This window comes from Hippopotamus amphibius, chromosome 8 (assembly GCF_030028045.1).
Source record: "Hippopotamus amphibius kiboko isolate mHipAmp2 chromosome 8, mHipAmp2.hap2, whole genome shotgun sequence".
NCBI lineage: Eukaryota > Metazoa > Chordata > Mammalia > Artiodactyla > Hippopotamidae > Hippopotamus > Hippopotamus amphibius.
Window position 1 is genome coordinate 125,739,834 of NC_080193.1, and position 22,963 is coordinate 125,762,796.

General features: G+C 53.9%; 3 protein-coding genes across 3 annotated transcripts; all 3 read right to left on the minus strand.

Annotated features, from left to right (window-relative positions):
• Positions 1-3,100: 3,100 nt before the first annotated feature.
• On the minus strand, positions 3,101-5,804 carry HOXD9 (homeobox D9). The gene is made up of 2 exons (XM_057746205.1): positions 4,412-5,804; positions 3,101-4,064 (listed from the first exon to the last, which is right to left on the minus strand). The coding sequence occupies exons 1-2, from the start codon at positions 5,199-5,201 to the stop codon at positions 3,823-3,825; spliced, it is 1,032 nt and encodes a 343-aa protein (XP_057602188.1). The 5' UTR covers positions 5,202-5,804; the 3' UTR covers positions 3,101-3,822.
• On the minus strand, positions 3,953-20,842 carry HOXD11 (homeobox D11). Its single transcript, XM_057746206.1, has 3 exons — positions 20,065-20,842; positions 18,825-19,280; positions 3,953-4,064 (listed from the first exon to the last, which is right to left on the minus strand). Exons 1-2 carry the CDS (start codon positions 20,840-20,842, stop codon positions 19,045-19,047), a joined length of 1,014 nt encoding a protein of 337 aa, XP_057602189.1. The 3' UTR covers positions 3,953-4,064; positions 18,825-19,044.
• Positions 8,283-12,496, minus strand: HOXD10 (homeobox D10). Its single transcript, XM_057746204.1, has 2 exons — positions 10,622-12,496; positions 8,283-9,271 (listed from the first exon to the last, which is right to left on the minus strand). The coding sequence occupies exons 1-2, from the start codon at positions 11,574-11,576 to the stop codon at positions 8,994-8,996; spliced, it is 1,233 nt and encodes a 410-aa protein (XP_057602187.1). The 5' UTR covers positions 11,577-12,496; the 3' UTR covers positions 8,283-8,993.
• Positions 20,843-22,963: the final 2,121 nt, after the last annotated feature.

Consider the following 22,963-nt stretch of genomic DNA (forward strand, 5'->3'; position numbering starts at 1 on the left):
GCTTTTGTTGTGGGGGTGGTGACAGGTAAAATGTTTTTTGTTGTTGTCTGCCAGTTATCGCCAGGTAAAACTTCCTTTATCCTAAGGCGAACGAACTGATTCTGACAGTTAACGATTTGTACTCCAATCTTACAAATACCCAAATTAAAGGAGTATTATTTTCAATAAAGCCTTGGAACTAACTTTGTACATGTGCCTTTTTATTTCACTGTTTGGCGTTTATGCTTATGCCTGCTTAAACCCTCGATAGTGGGTTTTGGAATGGAAGGGGGGAAAAGAAGAACGAGCCCAGATCTCAATAATACAAGGCAACTTCTAGAACTCTGTGAGTCTTGGGGTGGAGAGGGAGCGAAAAAGAAACTACAAAATTCATTTCTACACATTCTGGCCTAATTAAGAAAACATTATAACACAACATTTCCTCTTGGGGACAGAACAGTTGTTCGTTTGTTTTCCTTCAAGCATTCTCTTTATAATCTGAATGAGAACAGAGTACGATTAACTTCGTAAATAAAGATGTATGCTTTTACACGTTTCTGTTTTGATACAATGCGTTAACTTACCATAACGTTTTATAGTTTCAGCTGTGCCACACCAAATTTTCTGAAATCCTGACTAAGCCAAAATTTTATACATAACAAACTCTTCTGGAGAATTTAACAGTGCACGTTGCTTCTTTTTGCTTAAATTTATCCTAATTTGGAATTTAAAATGATTGTAAGTATCTTTAATCAAAACCTTCTTCCGCTGCAACGCCAGCTTTACGATCACAAAGTGGAGCAACGGCGCTCTCTAGTGGCCAAACGCCACCTCTAGCCGACTGAGCTTAACTTCTCTTTATTCGACTCAAACCAATTCCAACCTTGTTCTTTAGCTTGACTGGAGCTTGGATCACTGACACTAATAATGCTTCATCCCTTGGACTGTCGACAAGTCAAGTGCAGCAAACAGGGGCTCCTGAATGCCAAAGATATTTGTGCTCCCAAGAGCTTCCACTAGTGTCTTCTTCAAAAGCTTCCAACTCTTCTTTTGCCAGACACAGTAAGTCCCCATTCTGTAATCGCCCACAATTATAGGATGGGCTAGATTTAACAAAATCACAACTTTTAAAATATCAACTGCAACAGGCCTTTTTTCCCCCAGTGGAGCCAGGGACTTCGAAAACTAAGAAATTATAGAAGTTAAATTTGTTGATTTTTTTCTTTTAAAGCTGTTACACTTAGCATTAAATCGTGAATATTTGCTATTTTCACTCTGTAATTTTAATACTTCAGACCCATTTCACTGGACAATGATGGGGACAGAAGTCAGATTAAAAGCTTTTTGCTGTATCTCTGAATGGCTGTGTGGAAAGGCCCCATTGGGCTGTGTTCACTGGAACTTCCCACAATGAATGAGATTTATATCAAAAGTCACAGAGTGAAATGAATTGACTAAGCATTCCACTTGAATTTTTTTTCCCACTTGAATTTTTTAAAAAAGCAAAGACTTTAATCAGTTTAGGTGTTTCCTGAGAGGTTAATCCTTTTTCTCATTTTCAAAAATGCTTTCCTCCAATTCAGCTGTAATGATTAATTTTTCTATAAGCAAATGGATATAATTTCCAACAATACTCTTGCTACCAGGTTTGGAGTGGAGGGCCAGATATTTTTGTGAAAGTTCATTTAAGTAACTTCATCTTTTCCCACCAACCATGCAGCTGGGAGACTTTCGGCCTAAGTAAATGACCCAAGATCACTAACTCTCCCACCTCCAAATAACAGGCCTGGTTTTTGTTTTTTGTTTTGGTTTGTTTTTTTCTTTCTTTTTTTAAGGACGAGCTAGACGGCAGCCATAGTCAAATATTATTGAGACCTGCCCACCCGCTACTTCTAATACCCAGCCTGTTTTAAAAATCAGAAATATATCGTCTCCTCCTTCCTACCCCCAGCCCCCCATTTTAATTTCCTAGGTGTTCACACATCCAAGGCTCCCAAGCCCCTGCCTTCTTAGTCCAACGGAGTTCTGTTTATATTTTATTGTCCAGATTTTAAGACCCAGTTTCGTCTGCATTTTTCCTTTCCTCCCACAAACACAAACATCAAAATGAGATGGTTTCAAAGCGAAGCGCCGGGCCTGTCGTAAACTCATTACCTCCAGACGTCTCGCCGGCTCGATGGCTTTATGACACCTTGGCTCTTCCTGTTTTCAAAGAGCCCAAGGTATCGGGTTGGCCGCAGGGGCGGGGGTACGCAGCACCTTCTGCCGGATCTGGGCCTTGGGTTTCCCTCCCAGCCCCCCTTCTGCTTTTCCTTCAAGTCCCCTCTTTCATCCGGATCCCCCAAAACTCTGCCATTGCCCCCGCCTTCCGCCCGACCCAGGCCGCCAGGCGCCGCCGCCTCTCCGGCCTGCAAAGGCTGTGCTGGGTCCGAACCCTCACTTACAATGACCTTCATTTTAGCCTCTGAATGCGGCCCTCAGAGGGCCGAGCTGGGGGCTAAACACACAGAAACTGGGTGGGGGAGGGGGTCGCGGAATGAGGATAGCTGCAGAGGAAAGCCTTGACCATTTTGATCTGTTAAGGTCACTTTGGGGCTCTTGTGGGGAGGGGCGGAAGCTCACAGTCTAACCGGCTCAGCCCTCCCGGAGCCAGCAAGCTCCGCGGAACTGGAGGAGTTGCCCTTAGGGTGCAGAGTTGGCCTCTGCCTGGTTTGGAGAGGGGGGCTCGATGGCTGCGACTCCGTGAGCAGAGGGAGAAGTGGGGTGCGGTGTGTCAAAGCCCCAGCAAGACGGTGCCTGGCTTCTGGAGCCCGTGGGTCCGCTGGTACCGCTGCAGGGCGGACACTGGGCCTAGGGCACAGAGTTCGCCGAGACACTGGAAGCAGGCAGGGGGTGGGGGAGACAGGACAGCCACAGGCCCTCCAGGGGCTGTGCTCTAGGCTGCGTGTGCGCACCCAGAGGAACACTCAGAGGCACATCGGCGAGACTTCTCAGGTGGAAAGGCCACGGATTTTTACCAGCATCTTCCTCCAAGGAATGGGGGAGAAGTCCCAGGAGGGTGATATTTTGCAGAGAGACAGAGAAAGCAAGCACACAGTGTTCAGGGCCAGCGTCTAGGCTCCATTTGATCAGGTCAGCATTTATTGGTAGGAAGCGGTAACATTTACAGCTGGTCCTCAGGCAGGAACCTGGAGGGCCTACACCCGCAGCCGCCCACGCGAGCCAAGCTCTCCCGGGGAGGTAGCGGCTCCTCCCGTGCACTGGGAAGAAACCTCCGACCCACCGGAGGCTCTGGGCTCCTCTCCCGGCCTCATTCCAGGTCTCAGTGGAGGGCCCGCGGGGCTCCCTGAGGAAATGGGGCTTTCGTAACCGGTGGGCAACACGGCCGGGACTTGGCCTGGGCGGGCCTCCCCACTGTCGTCGCTCTGCCTTCGCTCTCGGAAGTGGGGTGCGCTTGGCCCCTGCTTGAGCAGCGCTGGGGGCTAAACTACAGCACTTTTCAGAAACATAGGGGACATTTACACAGGAGAGGGCGCCTCAAGCTGGCGTACACTCACAAGATATAGCATTTCCTAAAGAACCAACGGGACAGGAAACAGAGGGAGCAGGACAGGGCAGAACCCCAAAGCCACTTGGTTTCTCCAACACATAAGCGAGCAAATACAGAGTCCCCCAAATACCTCACAGAAACCAACCACACAGTCGCTTCTACCTTAAAAAAAGGGGGCGGGGGGGGCGGGAAATGTCCGAATCGCTGGAGAACTTCTGGAAATCAAGCACCCACAAAGAAAAAACCCCACTGCCATTGCAAAGCAGAGCCGTCCCGCCGGCGCCGCGGCGCTGTCAGTCGCCTTTGGGGCATTTCTCCTTGCTCATCTTTTTCATTTTCATCCTACGATTCTGGAACCAGATTTTGACCTGTCTCTCTGTGAGGTTCAGAATCCTTGCCACCTCATAGCGCCGGTCCCGGGTGAGGTACATGTTGAAGAGGAATTCCTTCTCCAGCTCAAGTGTCTGGTATTTGGTGTAGGGACAGCGCTTTTTCCGGGTGGAGCGAGCGTGGATCCAGTTTGCTGCGGGGTTGTCTATGAAGAGGGGGGTTTGGAGAAGGGGAGCGAGGGGCGGAGGGGAGGCAGGGAGAGATGACAGGATAGGGGAGAGAGGTCGTTAAATTAATTTCACCAAGGATGGCCGCTTTTCACAACTTGGGGGGAATTATCATAAAAAGCCTTAGTGCCCGCGCTCTGTTTACCGTACCAACCTCGCGCCCAGGGTAGGTGGTTATGGGAAGCTTTTTTATAGATGCGTGTTGCTCGCCTAGGCTAGGGAAGGCGTCTAGACGTTTTTATAGGTTAGTAAAACTATCAGTTTTGCACATTCGAGCCTTACAGGTTTCAGCAATAAATCAGGGGGCAATTTCTTTTGCACTTACTTGGGTCAAGTTGCTGCTGCGGCGGCTGCGGCTGCTGCTTCTCCTCCTCCTTCAGCGGGCAGCCCGGGCTCGGGTGGTCGTTGCAAGCCGAGGGCTCCGATGAGCCGCCTGTCCCGGACCCAGACCCTATCCCCGCCCCGGGCCCGGCTCCCCCAGCCGCCGCTGCCGCCGCCTTGTCCCGTAGGAACGAGCTGCACGAGAACTCGGGGCCGCCACTCCCCTGGGATTCCCGGGCCGCGGAGCACTCAGTCCTTTTGGAGGAGGAAGACGAGGAAGTGGAGGAGGAGGTGGAGGTGGCGGCGGAGGCAGCGGCGGCGGGGGTCGGTGCCGCTCCGGTTTCAGGCTTAATCCCGTAGTGGCGCCCGTTGGGTGGGCCGCTGGGGCCAGGGCTGGGACCGGGGCCCGGGCCACCGCCGCCGCCGCCACCGCCGCCGCCCGCACCGCCCGGGAAGCCGGGCAGCGGCTCCATCCAGGAGCGCATGTAGCGGCCGGGCTCGGAGGCGGCGGCGGCCAGAGGCGGCGGGGGCACGTATGGGTGGTAGAGGCCGCTCATCGCCGCCGGGGGCTGGGCGGGCACCGCGGACCACGAGGCGGAGAACACGGCCGATTTGGGGGCAAAACTACACGAGGCAAACTCAGCGGCGGCGGCGGCCGGGCTGTCGGCCACACCTGCGGGCCTGCTCTGCGCGCCAGGCCCCGGAGGTCCGAAGCGCGCGGCGAACACCTCGTCGCCCTCATGGCCTATGAGCGAGTCCACGTAGTAGTTGCTGAGGGTGCCACTGGAGGACATTCTGAGGCGCCGTGCGCTCCCACCCAAGGTTACACTGCCCGCCGCGGCGCCGCTCCCCGCCGGCGCCCGAGCCGCCGACTAGTTCGCAGGCTGCAGCCTCCACCATTGGTCGCGCGGCCCACGTGATCATATTTACCAATACCGGGAGTAAATCAGTCCGCTAAACTGGGGGCAGCTGTGATTTAAAAAAAAAATCATCATCAACATAAGCGCTGCAATTAGAGCCCGCAGGTTTCGGCCCGTGCGCCGGGCTCAGCCCGGCCTGACTCGGCCAGCCCGGCGGCGGCTGGGACCACACGCCGGTTCGCGGCCGGAGGCGGCGCTGGGGACTATTTGTTCGCCTCTTCGTGCCGCCCTCGGTCTTGCAGTCCGGCCGGACCCGGCGCCGCCTCCCCAGGCGCCTGGGCTCCGAGCTACCGGCCGTGCGTCCTGGGCGCGCCGAGCACTTGGCGGAGCCCGAAGCCCCCGCGGGGAGCGCGGAGCCGGTGCGGCCCGAGGCAGGCCGGCCTTCCGAGGCGGCCCTCTGGCGCCCGAGGGGAGTTCTCTCTCCCGGCCCAAACCCACCCCTCCCTACGCATACCCACACACGCGCTCTCTCACAGCTTGTCCTGTTGTTTAAAACAGGTGGAAGACCTCTGTAATGATATTATGCCTTTCAATAAAAGTTTTATGAGGTGTATTTGATTATAGATTAATGTGTCCCTAATAAAACGGACGGATGGAGCAGCTCGGAGGGCCCCCTCCCCCTCCCACACTCACACACGCCCGCGCAGCCACACCCCCCCCCCGACGTGAGGCTGAGCACACGCCGAAGCCCGAGGGGTGAGCTGGGGCGGCCTGGCCCGTGGGCTGGGCGCGGCGGCAGCCACCGCCCGGGCTCTGTCTGCCCTCGGAAGTGTCCGCAGGCTGGCAGTCGGCACCACGCCGACAGTGGCGGCCAGGGTGCCTCGTCTTCTCCGGGACGTCTGGAAAGGTCCTGGAAGAGAACACGCCATAGGACAGAACCCAAATGCTAGTGCAGGCCCGCTCCCACCCGCCGCCCCGACCCTGCCTCAAAATGGCCAGCATCTCCCTGGGCCAGGCCGCTTCCCATGGTTCCCAGTTAGAGGCCTCCAAGTGGATTCCGGAGATGTCTTTTAAATGGCCTGGTCCTTGGGCTACTCTCTTATGAATTCTTTTCTTTCCTCTCCTCCCTCCACCTCCCCCCCTTTTTTTTTTGCCTCCAAAGGTAAGTCTGGGCAGCCTTGAATCTGAGGGAAATGCCCATTGTCACTCCCAAATCCATGGTACAAAGCCTCAGAAGCCCGGCTGGGAGCCGAGACAAAAGCAGCCGGGGCGCCGGCGGTAGAGGATATATTCCTCGCTCTACAAGTTGTCCAGGGCACCCTTGGAAGGCTCCCAGCCCACCTCGGGGCCCCCTGGAAAGGAAGGGGGGAAATGGCTACTTATGGCCTGATTGATTGCCTTTGCCAGTGGCTTTCTGATTTTATTCCAGAGGAGCTGCCTTTGCCTGTAGCACGGGTTTTCCTCTGAGACATGGCCCCCTGTTAACAACGAATGGTGCTCCCCACGTCGCAGGGGGTAAACTGAAAAGCTAAAATTGCCCTCCTTCTTCTGCCCAACCAATGGAGGTCTGGGCCAATCCATTCCAGCGTTCCCTACCTGGCTTACATGCACAGCCATCCCTCTTCCACCCTCGGAAATGGCTCCCCTAAAGGGTTCTGTCTTGGAACTGGAAAGAGTCTTGGTTTTCGGGAGGAAGTTTAAAACTCTAAACAAATACTGAGTCTCCCAAAGACTCCTTGGATGAGGATTTTAAGGCTCAGACCCCCTAGAGAGATTGCTTTTAGGAGAAAAGGGGGGACAAATGAAAAGGACGTATTTTGTGAAGCTGCTTGAATCTATTGGAGACCCTTTGAAACCACAGGACAACCTGGGGTAACGAATTCTCTGTCAGGTCATCCCCCCAAGGCCTCTCCTCTCTTCTCCCTGGCCGGACTAGATAAGTCTGGACTCTCTTGGGCTGAGGATCCTGCAATCAATCTGTCTGTCTGTCTGTCTGTCTGTCTGTCTGTCTGTCTATCTATCTATCTATCTATCTATCTATCTATCTATCTATCTATCTACACACACACACACACACACATGCACGAAAGCTGGCTGGAGTTTTCTGAGCCATGGTGGCAGCTGGAACATTGGACTTCATGGGAAGTCATGTTCATCTGCAAATTCTCTTTCGGTCACCCTTCGTACATTTTCATGCCTCCCAGATACAATGGTTCTAACCAGCATTTTGTGATTAAATAGAGGGGGGATTAACTGGGGAAAACCTTTTTTTCCTTTCAAAATTTTTTTTCATGTAGGCCACTGAAAGGTAATAACTGAGCATAAAATCCTTCCACAAGGAAACCAAGACAACATGGGATGGGAAAACTCACCCTTCCTCGGCTTCACTTTGGCCTGGCTGTCTTGCGCTTGGGATGGGGATGGGGATGTGGGTGGGGTGGGAATGGGGGTGGGGTGAGGGAAAGGGGGGCAGAATTGGATCTGATGCAATGCTAAGCTGCTGCTTGTCCTTGCTCCTGTAAAGGAGGCCCAGTGGCTCGCAGGTGGGCAAGACGGATTTCAACCCAGCCCCTGATGATGGCACACCAGCCAGAAATCGCCAAGGCTCCACTGAAAGCATTAAAAATAACACAACCAAAGCCAAAGAGAGGAAGACACACAAGTGGGGAAACGCGGTTTGGGCACAGGCTTACTTACCAGGCTCAGGCTAGAGGGAAGCTCACATCCACTGACAAATCAATTATGTTACTCTCATGGGGGGAGGGGGAGAGAGGGCCCTCCTTCCCAACTAGGAAAACAGCACAAACAGGTTGGATTATCACTCCCCCCACCACTGCCAAATTTCAGCACCAAAGGTCCCCTTAAGCTTTTCTCTCCCATTTCCCTTCCCCTACTCTCTACCACCCGGCAACTGCCCCAAACAGTTTAATAGGAAGACAATCTCACCGAAGTCTTTCATTTCCACCATAACATATTTTCATTTCAGAAAGCAGAGGGAGTGCACTCGTTTCCAGAGTTTATTGCATTATACATGCGACCAGAACATGCACAGAAAGGACAGGTTGCTGTTGTACTTCTACCAAACCACAGATGCACCACAAGGGAAAGGCTACAAGGCAAAGTCGTCAATATTCCATCTCACCAAGGACAACTGCGGAACTCATTTGCAAAAAGATACATTGTAATGTGCTTTTTTTAGTCCCCCTCCCCCCAAAGCTTGTGGGTTTTCTTAATCTTTAATCTTCTTTAAATATATATGTAAGAGTACTTTTAAGTACTGGATGTACTCAAAACGCCATGAGCTCATGGACTAACCACACACACAGACCTTTTGTGGTAGGAAAAACATGAAAAAGTCACATTGCTGGATGGACGAGTGGATTGATGGATGCTCTACAGTTCCAATAAGTTAAGACCCAAATGAAAATGTGCAGTAAGTTACCCTGCATTACGATGAAAAAAATAATAAATTACACGTGCTAATTTTTTAATATATATATATATACTCCTAGGGATTACAGATCACTTGCAGCACGAACAGAATGACCCCAAAGTCACATTCTAGCAGGAAAACAAACCAAAAAACCAAAAAAAAAACCCAAAAAACCCAAAAATCAAAAAAACAAAGAGCAATGAAGGTTTTGTTTCCGCCTTCCCAGTCCTCCAGCACTCGGCCCTGGAACTCGGTGCCCCCTCTCCAATCCTGGCCCCAGACGAGCCTCGGACCTAAGAGAAGGTGAGGTTGGCGGTCAGTTCTCGGATCCGGTTCTCTCGGCTCATCTTCTTGAGTTTCATTCGGCGATTTTGAAACCAAATCTTGACCTGCCTGTCGGTGAGGTTAACGCTCTTACTGATCTCTAGGCGGCGCTCGCGGGTGAGGTACATATTGAACAAGAACTCTTTTTCTAATTCCAGCGTTTGGTGCTTAGTGTAAGGGCACCTCTTCTTTCTGCCACTCTTTGCAGTGAGCCAATTGCTGGTTGGAGTATCAGACTTGATTTCCTCTAACAAAATTAAAGGGAGAAGAAGAGAAAAAATCAAGAATTTTTTTTCTCAGTCTGTTCATATGTACCCTTGGCCATGACCCCGCTGGCAGCCAGGCCGCTTTGAGAAATGCTGGTATTAAACATTACTCACATGAGGTGGGCCCTGGAAGGGATTTGTAAATGCTGCCAGATTAGTTAAAATACCCAAAATGACACGATGTGTGGGTACACTCTCCCTCTATGTCAGTGTTCTCCCTCTCTCTCTCTCCCCCTACTTTCTGATCTGCACAAAATATTAGTACAACAGTAAACTTTCAGGATCTCACCAGCAACATTCTAAGCAATCATCTCACAACAGGGCTAGAGTGGAAGAAGCAAACCACAGCCTGACAAGCCTACCAACCCCACTGCTGCCTCAGATCCCCAAGTCTGCCACTTCTTCCCCACTTCTCCTAGGCTGGTGGGGAGCCCCCACACCCAGGTTTATAGGTGCCAATTCTCTCTCGAAAGATAACCGAGGAACCGAGTATACCTTCTCTGCCCTGACTGGGCACCCTTGTATGCACAAGAATTTCCTGAAATCTTATGCCTTCTTGCCCCCACACAAAAACATTCTCCCAGAAATATAGCTCCTTGCTGTGGCCCAACTCTGAGCACTGGGGGAGAGGATCAGGGGCAGAAAAGCCAGAGCCCCTGGCTCTTTGCCCTGCCCAGCCCTAAGGCTGGCCCTGCCGGGTGGGCCACGCACATTGCATTCTCCCCCCCCCCCTTCTGCCTCTGCCCCCTTTGCAAGTGGATTGCAAAGCTTGCGGCACTCTCCCCAGACAAAGCCAAGGTTACCTAGCCCCGCAGAGGCAGGGAGCCCTATTCTCTGGCCCAAGCACCAACTGGCCCAGCCATCTCATTCCCCTTGCCGCCCCAAGCTCGCAGGATGCGGGGTGCATACACTTGAACACGAACACAGTGCCTTGGACCACCTTAAAATCATGACTGGGTGAAAGGCAGGGCTGGGACTGCAAATCTGAGAGGGAGAAAGAAGGTTCTGGGGCCGCGTTTACCAGCCGCAGGTCTCATTTGCGCTCTTTTGTTGCATTTCAGGTCTAGCTCAGGAAAAATAAACCAGCAAGCCCTTTCTCTGCCCGGGCGCCATCAGCGTGGGGCCAGGACTAGCCAGGAGGGTGAGGGCAGCGCAGGAAAAGCAGAAACCATCTCGGGACTAAGATTGCCCCTCTAAAAGCCAGGAGGAGCAGCACCTGCCAGTCGGGGCCCCAGGCTGCCGGTTCGGCACTGGGCACCCAGGCGTTCCCTCTCTCTGCCGGGTTCCCGGGCTGCGCGCCCCGCTGGGGTGGCAGCTCTGCTCATACCGACCTTTGCTTTCCTTCTCCTGTACTTCAGGACTGGACACGGAGACCTCAGCCAGGCAGCTCCTCTCTTCCGGAAGGCCGCCCTTGGCCTCGGGGCTCTCCACCTGGGAGACTTTGGTGGGCTCCTGGCCACTTGCGGGCTCGTTCATCTTCTTTTCCATCTGCAGCTGGGCGGCCGAGAGCTGCGGCTTGGCCGCGCCGCGAGGGTTGAGCTGGAGCATGACTGTGGAGCTGCCTTCGGGGCTGTTATTGTACTCTTGGGTTTTCCCGGTGGCGTAGGTCTGACTCAGTCTAAAATATCCAGGGACAGGAACCTCAGGGTTCTCAACGGGACAGGACTCAGGGACCAGCCTCTGGTACGAAGGGACCTCAGCAGAAATGAGTTTGTTGCGCTTATCAGAATACATGCAGCAATTGGATTCTTCCTTAATGTTGGTGGTGAAGGAGCAAGTGGGGACTTGCTGTGTAACAGGTTGCTCTATTCGACAAGATCTGTTCGGGTCTGTCCAACTGTCTACTTGAGGTATATAAGGATGCACATTCATACCCATATTTTGGTGGTTCACTTCTCTTTTGGCCAGAGACGGGAGCAGTCCACAGGTTTGCATTCCATAGGTCCCCATGTCTGCGCTAGGTGGTGGCATGTACATGCTGGCGCTGCTCGAATAAAAACTGTCACTCCTGCAGGCACTGATCAAGGAATCTACTAAAAAAGTATTAGCAGCAGGAGAGCTGTTGGGAAAGGACATTTTGGGGAGGAATTTGAAGAAGAGAGATTGTGTCCTTTGTAGGCTGACATCTCTAGGAAAACATTCCCCGTGTAATTGTGGATGCCTCTGCCGACCACATGACAACCAAGCCAATGAGATTTGAAAATGGCCTTGAGCCGCAGCCTCCTCGCAGGTCACGTGCTCCAGAGCCCGGCCAGCCGGCCGCGTAAGCACGGACAACAGCGACATCTACTACGCGCCCGCGATAGTGCGCGCCGGAGACAACCGGCCCAGCACTCTCGGCCGCCCGCCAGCCTCCCGGGGCTCGCTCTGCCCGCCCGCCCCACTCGCGTCCCCCACTCCAGCCTCTGGGCCCTGAAAGCGGAAGGAAATGCTCGGCCCGAGGGGTCTCCGGGAGGACACACGCGGGGAGGGAAGCCGGGGCGCCGCGGCGCCAGCGCAGAAACATTCCCCGCACACACCCAGGCAGAAGGCGCCCGAGAGGGCCAGGGCGGGGGTTGGGGGCCCAGCCTGGGTCATTTTGTCCCGGGCAGCCCGGGAAGGTGAGTGGGATTCCCCAAGCTCTGACACATACCACCCCAGGGGTCCACAGGAAAGAGCTCGGGCGCGTAGACGCGGCCGGGGTATCCTGGGGAGCGGAGGCGAGAAGGGCCGCGAGGGCCGAGAGGCCACGCAGCTGGCCGGTCCCGCGGAGCCCCGAGGACCGGCCCGACCCTGGCGCTGTCCTCTGTCTCGGCCCGGCCGCCCCAGCTCCCGGCGCCTCCGCGCCCCGGTGGGCTACCCGAGCCTTCGGCTCTCCGAGGAACCACACCCCGACCGCCGCGGGCCGGGCCGCTGGGAACGTTCAGCCCGTAGACAATCCCTCGCCAGCAGTTCGCTATCCGCGAAAGCGTCCCCCGGGTTCCTAGCGGAAGAACTAAACCAACTAAACCGAGGTTTCCCTCCCCACACGCCCTGATAATAGAGGGCAAAGAGGAAGGAAGGAAGAGAGAAAAGAATGTTTTCTAGGAAAGGGGGAAACTCGCTCTCAGACTCCAGAAGTTTTAGAAAACTGACTGGGCCAAGCAGGAGAGAGACAGATGCAAAGGTGTCATTTGGTTCTTCTCCAAAGAAAAATATGTTTTCCTTTTATGGATTTTGTAAAAGCATTGGTTTCTGACAAGTGCAAGGTACAAAAGGTTGTGGAATTTATTAATACATATTAAGAAGAATCAGGGCGATCAATAAAATTCTCATCTACATTCTTGGGCTACTTGGTAATTTTCTTGCTTCTGAAGGTTTTTAAAGAGTTATACCCGCTGTTGCCACACACGGGAAGATATTTTATTAACAAATCAATCGAGACTTTGTAAAGGATAAGATTAATAGTTAAGATTTAGCATAATGGTGTTCGCGTTATGAATTATTGAAAATTATACTATTGATTTTTCCCCTTCGCTACTAACCAAGAAGGTCAATTTTTGTTTTAACACAAATTGTCAAATATTAAAAGCTATACTTTTGTCAGAACTTGAGTTTTATAGTTTTGGACAATTCCTAAAATTATTTGACACGATTTTGCTTGGGTAAGGGGAGGTAGGGAAAGAGGAGGTGGGGGAACCTTGGTCCTCTGTCTGGGGTTGTGGTCGACCTCATTAAAAGAACAACCACCATCACCACCATGGAAACTCAGAGTTTTATGAGAAACTTCTTCAACAACTTCCTCCCTCGTTCTCTGGTTGCAGGCGGTGAGCAGTCCTTTGGAAGCTGTGGCCTCGGGGCAGCAGCAGGGAGCTTTAACCTTGATTTCCAAAGGTTTGCCCTGGGCGAGGGGCCCCGGCCAGGGCGCTGGAGCTGTCCTCCGGCTTCCCTGATCCCCTTTCCTGCATCCGAGAGAGGAAAGGGGGCCTGGAAACTCTCATCTTAAACCCGTTCTCTGTCCCGGAAGGCATCCGTGTTTTCTTCCCCCCACACTCATCCTGTCATGGGCTGGCCTTGGATTTCAGGCCCAGAGACTGAACTTGTGGGTAAATTGGGTTTCTGCCTCAGCAGAACATTTTTTTTTGGAGCCCGCTGCTCAGCTTACTGGGAGACGTAACAGCCCGCTCGCTCCTTCACAAAAACCTTTTCCAACAAACCCTTTGTCCACCCCTCCCCAAAAGGAATCTCCCCTGGCCCGGTGGAAACAGTCGTTGGACATTATTTTCGGCCTTGGGACCGCTTTGGCTGTCCCTCACACTGCCCTCGCCCAAACAATAACCCCTTTTAAAAAACTCCGCGGTGGCAATGAGACAGACCTTTTAAACCTTTACGCAGCTGTTCAAATACAACATCATTGTCAGGTTAAAAGCCTGGCGCCTCTAACTGCTCCGGCTGTGGGATGCCGCCGACGAAGCGTAGGTTTAAACATTACCTTCGGCAGGGGTGGCTGTTTTTAAGCTTGGGGGTGGGGGAGTGAGGAAGGCAGGGAAAAAACCCAACTTTTGACTCTAGTCTGCAAAGGTCCTGTTCAAAGCTAACAGCCGCTATCACCCCCAAAAACTGCTTTCTTTCAAGGCGGAGATCATGATCTCAGCCACAGCTAAGCGTGCCCAGGGCTGGACAAAGTGCCCGCTGCACGCGCTCGCGGCAGGCGCCCTGACGCCAGCCTGGCGCTCCGGCACTGTCCTCCCTTTGCCTGTCGGCCAAGGGAGCTGCCGGGAACTCCGCTGTCCAATTCTCCCTATCCCACCGGAGAGGCAAGAGCGTTCAATCTAATCGCGAATTTTATGCCCATCAAATGCCCTTTCATAATCTTTATTTATACATGAAGAAAACATCCAAGCTAAAAACCAGCAATTCCTCACCGAACGGGTAGGTCTGCCGTGAGCCAGGACAGGCAGTATCTGCCTTCCGAATTTGGGGGGCCTTTCTGTTTCAGCTCCCTGTGCCTTCAAACTCAAAGTCACTCCCACATTGGATCTGGTTTTAAATAGGTCTTCTTCACTCACAGGAGAAAAACGTGTATCAGATATAATTTTGAATCTATTATAAAAAAATTCTCCTTTATTCTTTTTCAAATTTCTGTCTTCAGACCAGCTCCTTGAGGCCAGAGACTGCCAATATTTCAGAGAGAATTTATTATAAAAATGAAGCAAAATAGAAATAATACAAGAGAATGATCTGAGCCTGGAAGGATGAAAAGTTTGCCTAAGACCCTAAGGCTAAGATAAAGCAAATGGAATGAAAAGGCAGGGCTTTTGAGGCCAGGCTTTATATTGCTTACAAGTATTTAATGTAGCTGCATAGCTGCTGTTTTCGATCATCTTTAGATCAGTTGGAGCAGTTACCATTAATAATAAATCAATATTGCGCCATAAAGGAGATGAATATCCACAATTGTACCAAGACATCCTTCTCCCTGGCACAGTTCTTTCCAGAGAAAAATTAAAAGGGTCGCTTTAGCAAGAAATTAGCATTTGTAATCAAGAAGTGGCTTGCATCTGTGCTCTCCTGTCACGGGGAAGAAGGGCAGCGGCTCTAGGCCTGAGTGGACCTGGGGCTAGGTTCACCCTGAATTGGGGCCTTGAGTGGCCTCTCAGGGCTGTGCCACTTTTGGGGGGCAGAGTGCATGGGCACAAATTTTAAAAGCTGCTTCCTCAGAGCGCCTTTCCGGGTTGCACTGTGCACCTTCCAGCCAATGTGAAAAGAAATCAAGGGGGCAACTGGGGAGGCTAGGGAAGCCACCACCAATGCAAAGAGGGGTCTAGGGAGACATGCAAAAGGACTGGCAGCCTGGGAACCTCTTCCCTTTGCAGACACAAAAGACTCCTACTTCTCCCAATTTCTCTCCACTTCAGGATCCAAGACCTCAGCGACTCAAGATAGGTGGCCATGCTCTATGAGCCCCACATGCCCTGAACGATCAAGAGGGATCAGGTCTGCAGCCCCCAGAAATCCTGATCCAATTCTCTGGCCTTTTTCAGGCTCACCTTGGGCAGTGGCGGGAGGAAAGGAACTGCAGATTGCGAAGCACCCGTGGTCTGGGGGAGGCTGCCAACCAAGGCCAAGGGGCCCTGCAAGACTACAAGTGCCCCTGCTGGCGCTGCCTAAAGAGGAACACAACGACATTTGGGGAGGGGGGCTCTCACCCCACTTGGACAGAGGCCCAGGTTAGACCCCGGGAAATGTCGATTCACAATAGCTAAGCTGGACCCACAGTCAGACAGGCAGGAGCCAGGGTACGCGCAGGGAACATCAATGCCTCTGGCTGGCGCCTCCCATGGGGTGGGGAGACTCATGACCCTCAGCCAACACTGAAGCCGAAGCCAACTCCCAGAGGTGGACCCAGAGTCTTTGGTCCAGGGCTGGCAGAGAGAGTGGGGTTGAGGAGATCTTCACAAATTCCGGGGTTGCGTGTGCTTTACAATGGACATCGGAAAGAAGAGACTGCCACCCTTCATTTTGGAACTTCCCTTTTGGACCGCGGATGGTGGCACAGGCCCTCCGCAATGTCAGGGGCTTTTCGGGGTGGGAGTGGGGCCGATGAGGGCACGGAGCGAGAAAGCTGCTTCCAAGAGCTTGTGCCCAAATCAAACTCCACGCTCAAGGCCAGCAGACGGCTTGGAAGGGTGGCCAGGGTTCTGTCAAATGCAAAGCCCGTTTGCTTCAAATGCATTCCCCGTTCCAGACTCCTTGAAGTATAAACGTTTCCCGGGACTGCCTGCCGCTTCCCGCAGCCACATCAGCCCCGTCTGGCCCGGGCGCCCCGACTCAGTCCTGCCTGCGCCTCCCGGTAGCTACCGGCAGCCCGGAGCGCCAGGCACGATCGGGGGTGGGGGAGCCCCTCGCGCAGAACGACCCGCTAGGTCCCGACGCGTCTCATTTTTTCTGAGACCACACTCAGCTAAGTTGCCGGCGCCCTGGTCTGTCTTAAACAAAAGCCTTTTAATCACCCCAGGAGGTCGGAGAGCGTGCACCGCGGACGCGGTTTTGGCCAGGGGTGGTCCTACCTTCCCATCGCTCTCCACACTCAAACCAGCATGAAAATTGATTTCCATAATTTAACTAAGTCGCAGTGGCATGACCTATTTTGAAATGCACGTATTTGTCTTCTAAAAACCTCTCCCCTACGCCACCAGGTTATACCGAGGTATTCTTTGCAACAGCTTTCTCTCTAAGAAGACAATGATGAGGTGTTCTCGTTTCAGGTATCTGCTCCCGTTTCTCTGTCTTTATACAACTTTCCAACCTCATGGCTACTTAGAACAAACAAACAGCAAACAAACACCTTAGCCGTTTCTAACCGCTGTTAGAATCCAGTAACAGAATCCAATCTGGGCAAGATATGGTACCGCGGCCTCTCCGACAAATACGGCTTCTGGAACGTGAGCACGCCCCCGTGTGGCTCTCCAAGGCCATGCAAACGCGAAATAGTATCTACGTTCGGCTTGCCTAAGGTGGTAGGCAGACAAGCTTGCTACATGTACACGCAGTTTAAAAAAAGAGAGAGCGAGCGCGCGAGAGAGATGCAGAGAGAAAGAAATAAACCAGTTTTAACCTCCTGGAACGATCACATTACTAGGGCACTGACATTGTAACGGATGCTAGAATTCCAAACAAAGGAATCCCCTTCTGAACGAAATTATTCAATTGTAGGCTTTGTTTCTATTGCACCTTTAACCAAAGGTTGAGGGATGCGTTTGGAAACAATATAAATATATTTTCTTTTGTTCCATACCATAGAAAGTGCAATAATTTATTTGACAGGGTGACAATTTTTTTTTCAAATATAATGAAGTCTGTAATAGAACTTCCTTTTTGAAATGTCTGCTTTTAAAACCGCGGTTCTTCATTAGAGCTAAAGGACTGCTATCTGTGACTTCCCCCCAAAAAAACACCCCAGCATTTCCTAGCTGTATTAAAAGCATGTTGGTAGACATTTTTATATAACCAGAATTTTTAAAAGCAGTCAATTGCTATTGAATTACACAAATGTTTGAAGGGAAATTAAGGTTATTGATCCTGAAATTAGGAATTTGCTTAGATTTATGGTGAGCCCCCAATATGATTCTGTGTGGTCATAAATGTGTGTGGGGGTCTGGATGTGTGTGAGCATGTGTGTGTGAGAGTGGGTGGCAGCTGAATATCACAGAAGAACCTTAAGGCGCCTAATTATTCAGAAAGGTTAAAGGTGATGACCTTGACATTTTGGAAGTTCAAAGGCATACACTTATGCACTTATGTTTTTCCTTCTCCCCCAAAAGCTTTGGTAATTAAAAAATTTTTGCATTTGGAAATGCATGCGTCCTTGGAAGATGCATGGGGTGCTGTGCATCTTATGGATTTATTTTTTGACTTTGGGCTTATGAGAGGTTAAGAGTCATAAGATTCACTTTACTCTTTTCAGAGAAAGAGAAGCTTTTCTCACTCTTCCAGTTTATTGCACATTGCGGAAATCTCTTTTGGGCCCACCAGAAGGTGTATAATATAACCCAATTAAGCTGTTTAGAACTTTGGCTTTTATGGTGTTGTCTAGACAGTTCAAGGTTTTGTAAACAGCCTGGCCTGGCCCTGCAACATAAAGTGCAGTGCAGCCCCCACCACATTCTTTAACTTGAGGCGGTAAATGTGGTGAGAAGTGGGTCTGCAGCCCTGGGCCCTATTTCCAGGGAGGGGGGGTTTACTTTCTCTGCTCCAGGCCTCTGTGACACCAATAAGGACCCAGGCCCTCTCCTCCCACTGATAGCTTCCCTTTAGCAAACTATTTTTTTTTTTCCCAATGAAAGGTTCTAGTTTTGATTTCTTCTTTTAAGGGACCTTTCTCCTTGACAGCTTGTTAAGTGTGAATTTGGATCTCCTAACCATTTTTTTTTAAAGGTTTTTGTGTGTGTGTGTATCTTTTCAGGAATTCCAAGTTTACTACTGGGGGTAGGGTGGGTGGGGTGGGGTGGGCAAGGAGATTTGTTTCATAGGTTCCTGCTGCCCCAGCCTCATCGCCTGGAAAAGGCAGCACCAGTATGGCTGGGTCATATCTTCAATTCAGAGATTCATCCCTAAAGTGATTTTTAATCCCAGTGTAGCCTAGAAGGGACGGGAGGGAACAACTCTTACTTTAGCAGGATTAAAAAGCATTTCACTTGATTTTCAGTTGCTTGGGGGAGAAGGTTCTGGCCACTAAAATATCCTCATCAGACACTAAACTTCTTCAAAGAGCAAAATTCATACGGTGTATTGAAGCTGTAACCTCCATTTTACTAGAAACCATTTATTCACACAAAAGACAGTGACTCATGCCTTGATACGACAGACCAAAGGTACATTTCCCAGAGTTTAAATAATCTGCAATCACCAAGGGGAAAGGACTCAGTCCCTTAAACTCAGAACAAAAACAAGCGCCTTCCAGCCCCGCGGCCTAACTCTCTACAGACCCCACAGCGTCCCCACGGGAGCTCAGAGAGAGGGAGGGAGAACAACAGCGCACTGGCGGTAAAACTGTAAAGGGACGTTTGCATTTACCATTTTCCCCTTATTAGGATCCGTTCGGCCAAGTCCCCGACCTCGTCCGCAGGCTGCAGTGGTCGCCAGGAGGTCCCGAGTTGACCGTGGGAAGGAATCGTGGAGTTCCACAGAGAAGAGGCGTCATTAAACCCAAGGACATTGGGCCTGCCCAGGACAGGCTGGTGGGGAGGAGAGTGGGTGAGTGGGGCTCAGGGGAGAGGGGTGCTTCCTGGAGTTCTCAAAATAAGGGGTTTCCAGTGAAATACTGCAGACGGTCTCTGTTCAGTTTCTTTTCTTTCATTCTGCGATTCTGGAACCAGATTTTGACTTGCCGGTCAGTGAGGTTGAGCATCCGAGAGAGTTGGAGTCTTTTCTCTTTGTTTATGTACACGTTAAAGAAAAACTCCCGTTCCAGTTCGCGGATCTGGTACTTTGTGTAGGGACAGCGCTTTTTCCGGGAACGCTGGGGGGCCACTGCAAGGCAAAAACACCGAGGGGTGAGAGAGGCCGCTGCCTGCCCACCCCCGGCTGTCCGCCCGGCCCGAGAGAGGACCAGGCCTCGGCCCGTTGGGGACGTCCCCTGCTGCCGCTGAAAGGCCCTGCCTGTATCGTGGGGGATGATATATGGGCGGGCACAGGAGAGAGTGCGGGCGTGGACGTGTGTTCACGCCCGGACACACACACACACACACACACACACACACACACACACACACACACACAGCCTGGCATCAAGGTGGGGAAGCAGAGGGCAAGGCAATCTCTGAGCTGGCCTCGGAAGGGAGCGAAACATGAGCGCGCCGGGCATCTGCTCGACTCCAGCCACAGCAACGCGCGTCAGCCAGCGGCTTGGATAAAGTCCAGTTCAAGGATCAAACTCTCCCCAATACACCCCCCCCCCGCCTTTAAAAGCAGGAGGCTCGAGTGTCCACACTCACAAATTGGCTTGAAACCTCCCCTCCCTTCCTCCCTCCCTCCGTGGACTCCAGGACCAACCCCCCCACGCACACGCACAACACCGAGGAAAAGCTCTCTGCAGCGATTAATGTCCTCATCGAAGTCTACCTTAAGCCCACCTAAATTGGTTTCCTATCGTAAACACGCTTTACAACGGCCCGGGAAATCTTATAGGATGTATAAACCCCTTCGAACGCTTATAAAGTAGCACATAAAACGGCGCAAGCCGAGGGAGGCCCCCTCGGCCCCCCCGCGCCCGCGGCCCGCGGGCCCAGCCGCCCACCCCGCGTCCGGTGCCTACCTGGTCCGCCGCTCTTCTCGGCCCCCGCCTCCCCCGGGGGCGCCTCGCCGTCGCCGCCTTCTGCCGCCCCCTTGGGCTCCGAGCCGGGGGTGGTCTTGGCGCAGGGACTTCCCCCGCCGCCACTGGTCGCCGTCTTGGGGTCGCTCTTGTCGGCGGCGCCCTCGGGCTGCGGCGGCACGGGCGGCGGAGGGGGCTGCGGCCCGGCGAACGGGGGCCCGGGCGCAGCCTCGTAGAACTGGTCGAAGCCCTGGGGCAGGATGCCGTTGCGGCCCACGGCGCTGTAGAAGTTGGAGGCGGCGCCCGCGGGGCCGTGAGGCGGCCCGGGCGCGGCGCACACCGGCTCCGGCGCCTTGAAGAGCACGTCCGGCCGGCGGCCCGCGGGCGGGAGCAGCTCGCGCTGCATGGCCGCCTCCTCGGCCGCCGCCGCCGCTGCCGCCGCCGCCGCCGCCGCCGCCGCGTAGTAGGGAGCGTAGCCCCCGGCGCCGCCGCCGCCGCCCCCGCCGGGGCCGCCCCCGCCGCCGCCGCCCCCTGCGCCGCCACCGCCGCCGCTGCGGTACGGCCACTTGGCGCGCTCCAGGCCGTAGTCGCGGAAGGCCACTTCGCGCACGGGCTGGACGTGCGGCGCCAGGTTGGAAGAGTAGGGGAAAGTCATCTGGCAGGACGACGGTTGTGACAGGAACGACGGCTTGCTGGCGAAGTCCGACGGGGCCACATAGTAGGCGCAGCCGGGCAGGTACATGCTGGCTGCGCTCGGGCCGCACTCGTCAAAGTCGTTCATGGCTCCGCGGCGTGCGCGCCGGCGAGCCCCGGGCCGGTCCCCGCGCCGCCAACCTGAGCCATCGATTGCACAAGAGGCTTGGGCCAGGATCAACTAAGCAAAAAGCCCCACCGGGCGCTGACGTGCTATTCATCTTGATTGATTCTGGTGGTAATTATGTCACGTGACGCCATGGAGAGAAATGTCCTTATATCTATATCAGTGCTCGCCAACACACCCCGGGACGGCTCCTGGCGCCGAGACGCGCGCGCGCTGGGGGCGGACCGGCCTCCCTCTCCAGCCGGCTCTCCCCCGGCGCCCCCTCACCAGGCTGTGCCGCAGGCCGGTCACCTGTGCGCCGCCGGCGGCTGCCACTGCTGGGTGCATCTGCCACCGCCGCGCTGGGCCGCCCGCGCGCGCCCGCCCGCGCCTTTAAGTACGCGGACCGAGGCCGGCAGGGAGGAGGAGGGAGGGGGAGGAAGGGGGAGGAAGGGGGAAGGGAAAGAAGCGGAGGGCGGAGGGGGGAGCCCCAGCACCGGGCACAGGGGACTAGGTGTGAGGGTGTGAGTTTCCCACCCCCCCCCCTCCTTCCTGCAGGCGCTCCCTCCCCCGTGAAGCCGCCACCCTCTGCAGCTTGCCAGCCGGGAGCTTGTTGCTTCTTGTTCAAGGGGCGCAAGGAGTCCTGATTTACATATTTCTCTGCTCTGTGCTCACGCCGAGGAGTTACTTGGCTCTCTCCACTGACGACCGGGAGGGCGAATGCCAGCCTCAAAGAACTCACGCCAAAACCCTACCAGGAGCTTACCCGACCCAGGTCCCCGGTGCCCACTCGGCCCCGTCGCCCTCTCTCTTTTCTGTCTCTCTCCTTCCTTGTCTCCCTTCAGTCTTCTCACGTCTTTCTCTCCTGTCCTCTCTTCTCTCACTTCCCCGTTTCCTTTTTTCTTCTGCCTTCCTATTTCTCCCCTCCTTTTCTCTGTCTCACTCTATCCCTTGATCCTCTCCTCCTTTCCCCTAGCTATGTGTCACCGCCTCTATTTCCCTCCCTGTCACCTCTCTGCCTTTCCTCTCCCAGTGCTAAAGCAAGAAGGGAGTTCACCCAGCAGAGATACCCCGTGGCCCTCTAGAAGCTGGGGAGTCTGGTGAACAAAAGGATATGAAGTCCTACTCTCCGGGTGCCTGGCTTCCCGCTTTCCCGCAAGCTGAGACAAACCGCCGGTGCCTCCGCCCTCCTCACCCTCTCTGCCTTCTGGCCTCACATCCAGCCCCTTTCCTGCGTCGGAGCCCCGCCAAGGCCTACGCATCCGTGCCATGCCTCCCCTAGGCTCCTGCAGCACCCTAGGGCTCGAACGGTCACTGCGGGGGGGCCCCCATAGGCCCCTTGGCTCTGGGGGGTGGGAGGGCGGGCTCTCAGCAGCTCTTCCCTCCTTGTTTAAGCCCCTCTTCTCCACTGGGCTCTGAGTGCCCCCCATCCACTCGTCCCAAGGCCTCACTCTCCTCCGCGGCTGCGTCCCTCTTTTTTAGCCCGGGGTGGGGGGGTCCAGGCAAGGCCTGGGCTCCCACCTCGGGAAAGCCATTGTTTTCCAAAGGTAAAATCAGTCTCTGAGAAATAATTTCCCCAAACCCAAATCCCAGAACCGAGGGCAGGAAGTTGCCCCTCTCCCTAGGATTCCTCTGCCAGGCAGTTCCAGCACTGGTCCTGGGCCTCAGCCCTAGCCCAGGACAGGCAGTGCAGACTGTGAAGCCGGTTCCCTCCCTGGCCCTGGCCGCCGCAGTGCCGGTGCCGTGAGCTCTGCCCACCATGCCGACAGACAGAAAAGGCGGGTGATCAGAGCTCATATCTATTTTCTGGCCAATGTTCCCCCCTTCCTCTTTTTTCTCCTCCTTTCCATTCTCCCTCCCACTGTCTCTCCTCCGCCCCCCTCCCATCTCAGCTTCCCTCAGAACACTGCGCAAACAGGTCGGTGGGACTGGCGGGCAAAAAGCCCCCCCTCCTCCAAGAACTGCCCATCCTTGTGTGCACCCTCCACGCAGCTGGCACTCTCGCCCAGACTCCAGTTCGCCCCCTCTCCTCTGCCCAGACCGCCGGCACACTTATCTGCCTCCCCATCTCCATCCCCGGCCCAAGCCTCTCCTTTTTGGGCT

What these genes read in the sequence shown, in the direction of transcription:
- HOXD11 (XM_057746206.1), bottom strand. Translation starts at nt 20,842, where the DNA reads ATGAACGACTTTGACGAGTGCGGCCCGAGCGCAGCCAGCATGTACCTG. An exon ending in CGAGAAGAGCGGCGGACCAG is followed by an intron (nt 19,281 to 20,064) that starts GTAGGCACCGGA and finishes TTTGCCTTGCAG; the next exon opens with TGGCCCCCCAGCGTTCCCGG.
- HOXD10 (XM_057746204.1), bottom strand. Translation starts at nt 11,576, where the DNA reads ATGTCGCTGTTGTCCGTGCTTACGCGGCCGGCTGGCCGGGCTCTGGAG. An exon ending in ACAGGAGAAGGAAAGCAAAG is followed by an intron (nt 9,272 to 10,621) that starts GTCGGTATGAGC and finishes TAATTTTGTTAG; the next exon opens with AGGAAATCAAGTCTGATACT.
- HOXD9 (XM_057746205.1), bottom strand. Translation starts at nt 5,201, where the DNA reads ATGTCCTCCAGTGGCACCCTCAGCAACTACTACGTGGACTCGCTCATA. An exon ending in GCAGCAGCAACTTGACCCAA is followed by an intron (nt 4,065 to 4,411) that starts GTAAGTGCAAAA and finishes CCCTCTTCATAG; the next exon opens with ACAACCCCGCAGCAAACTGG.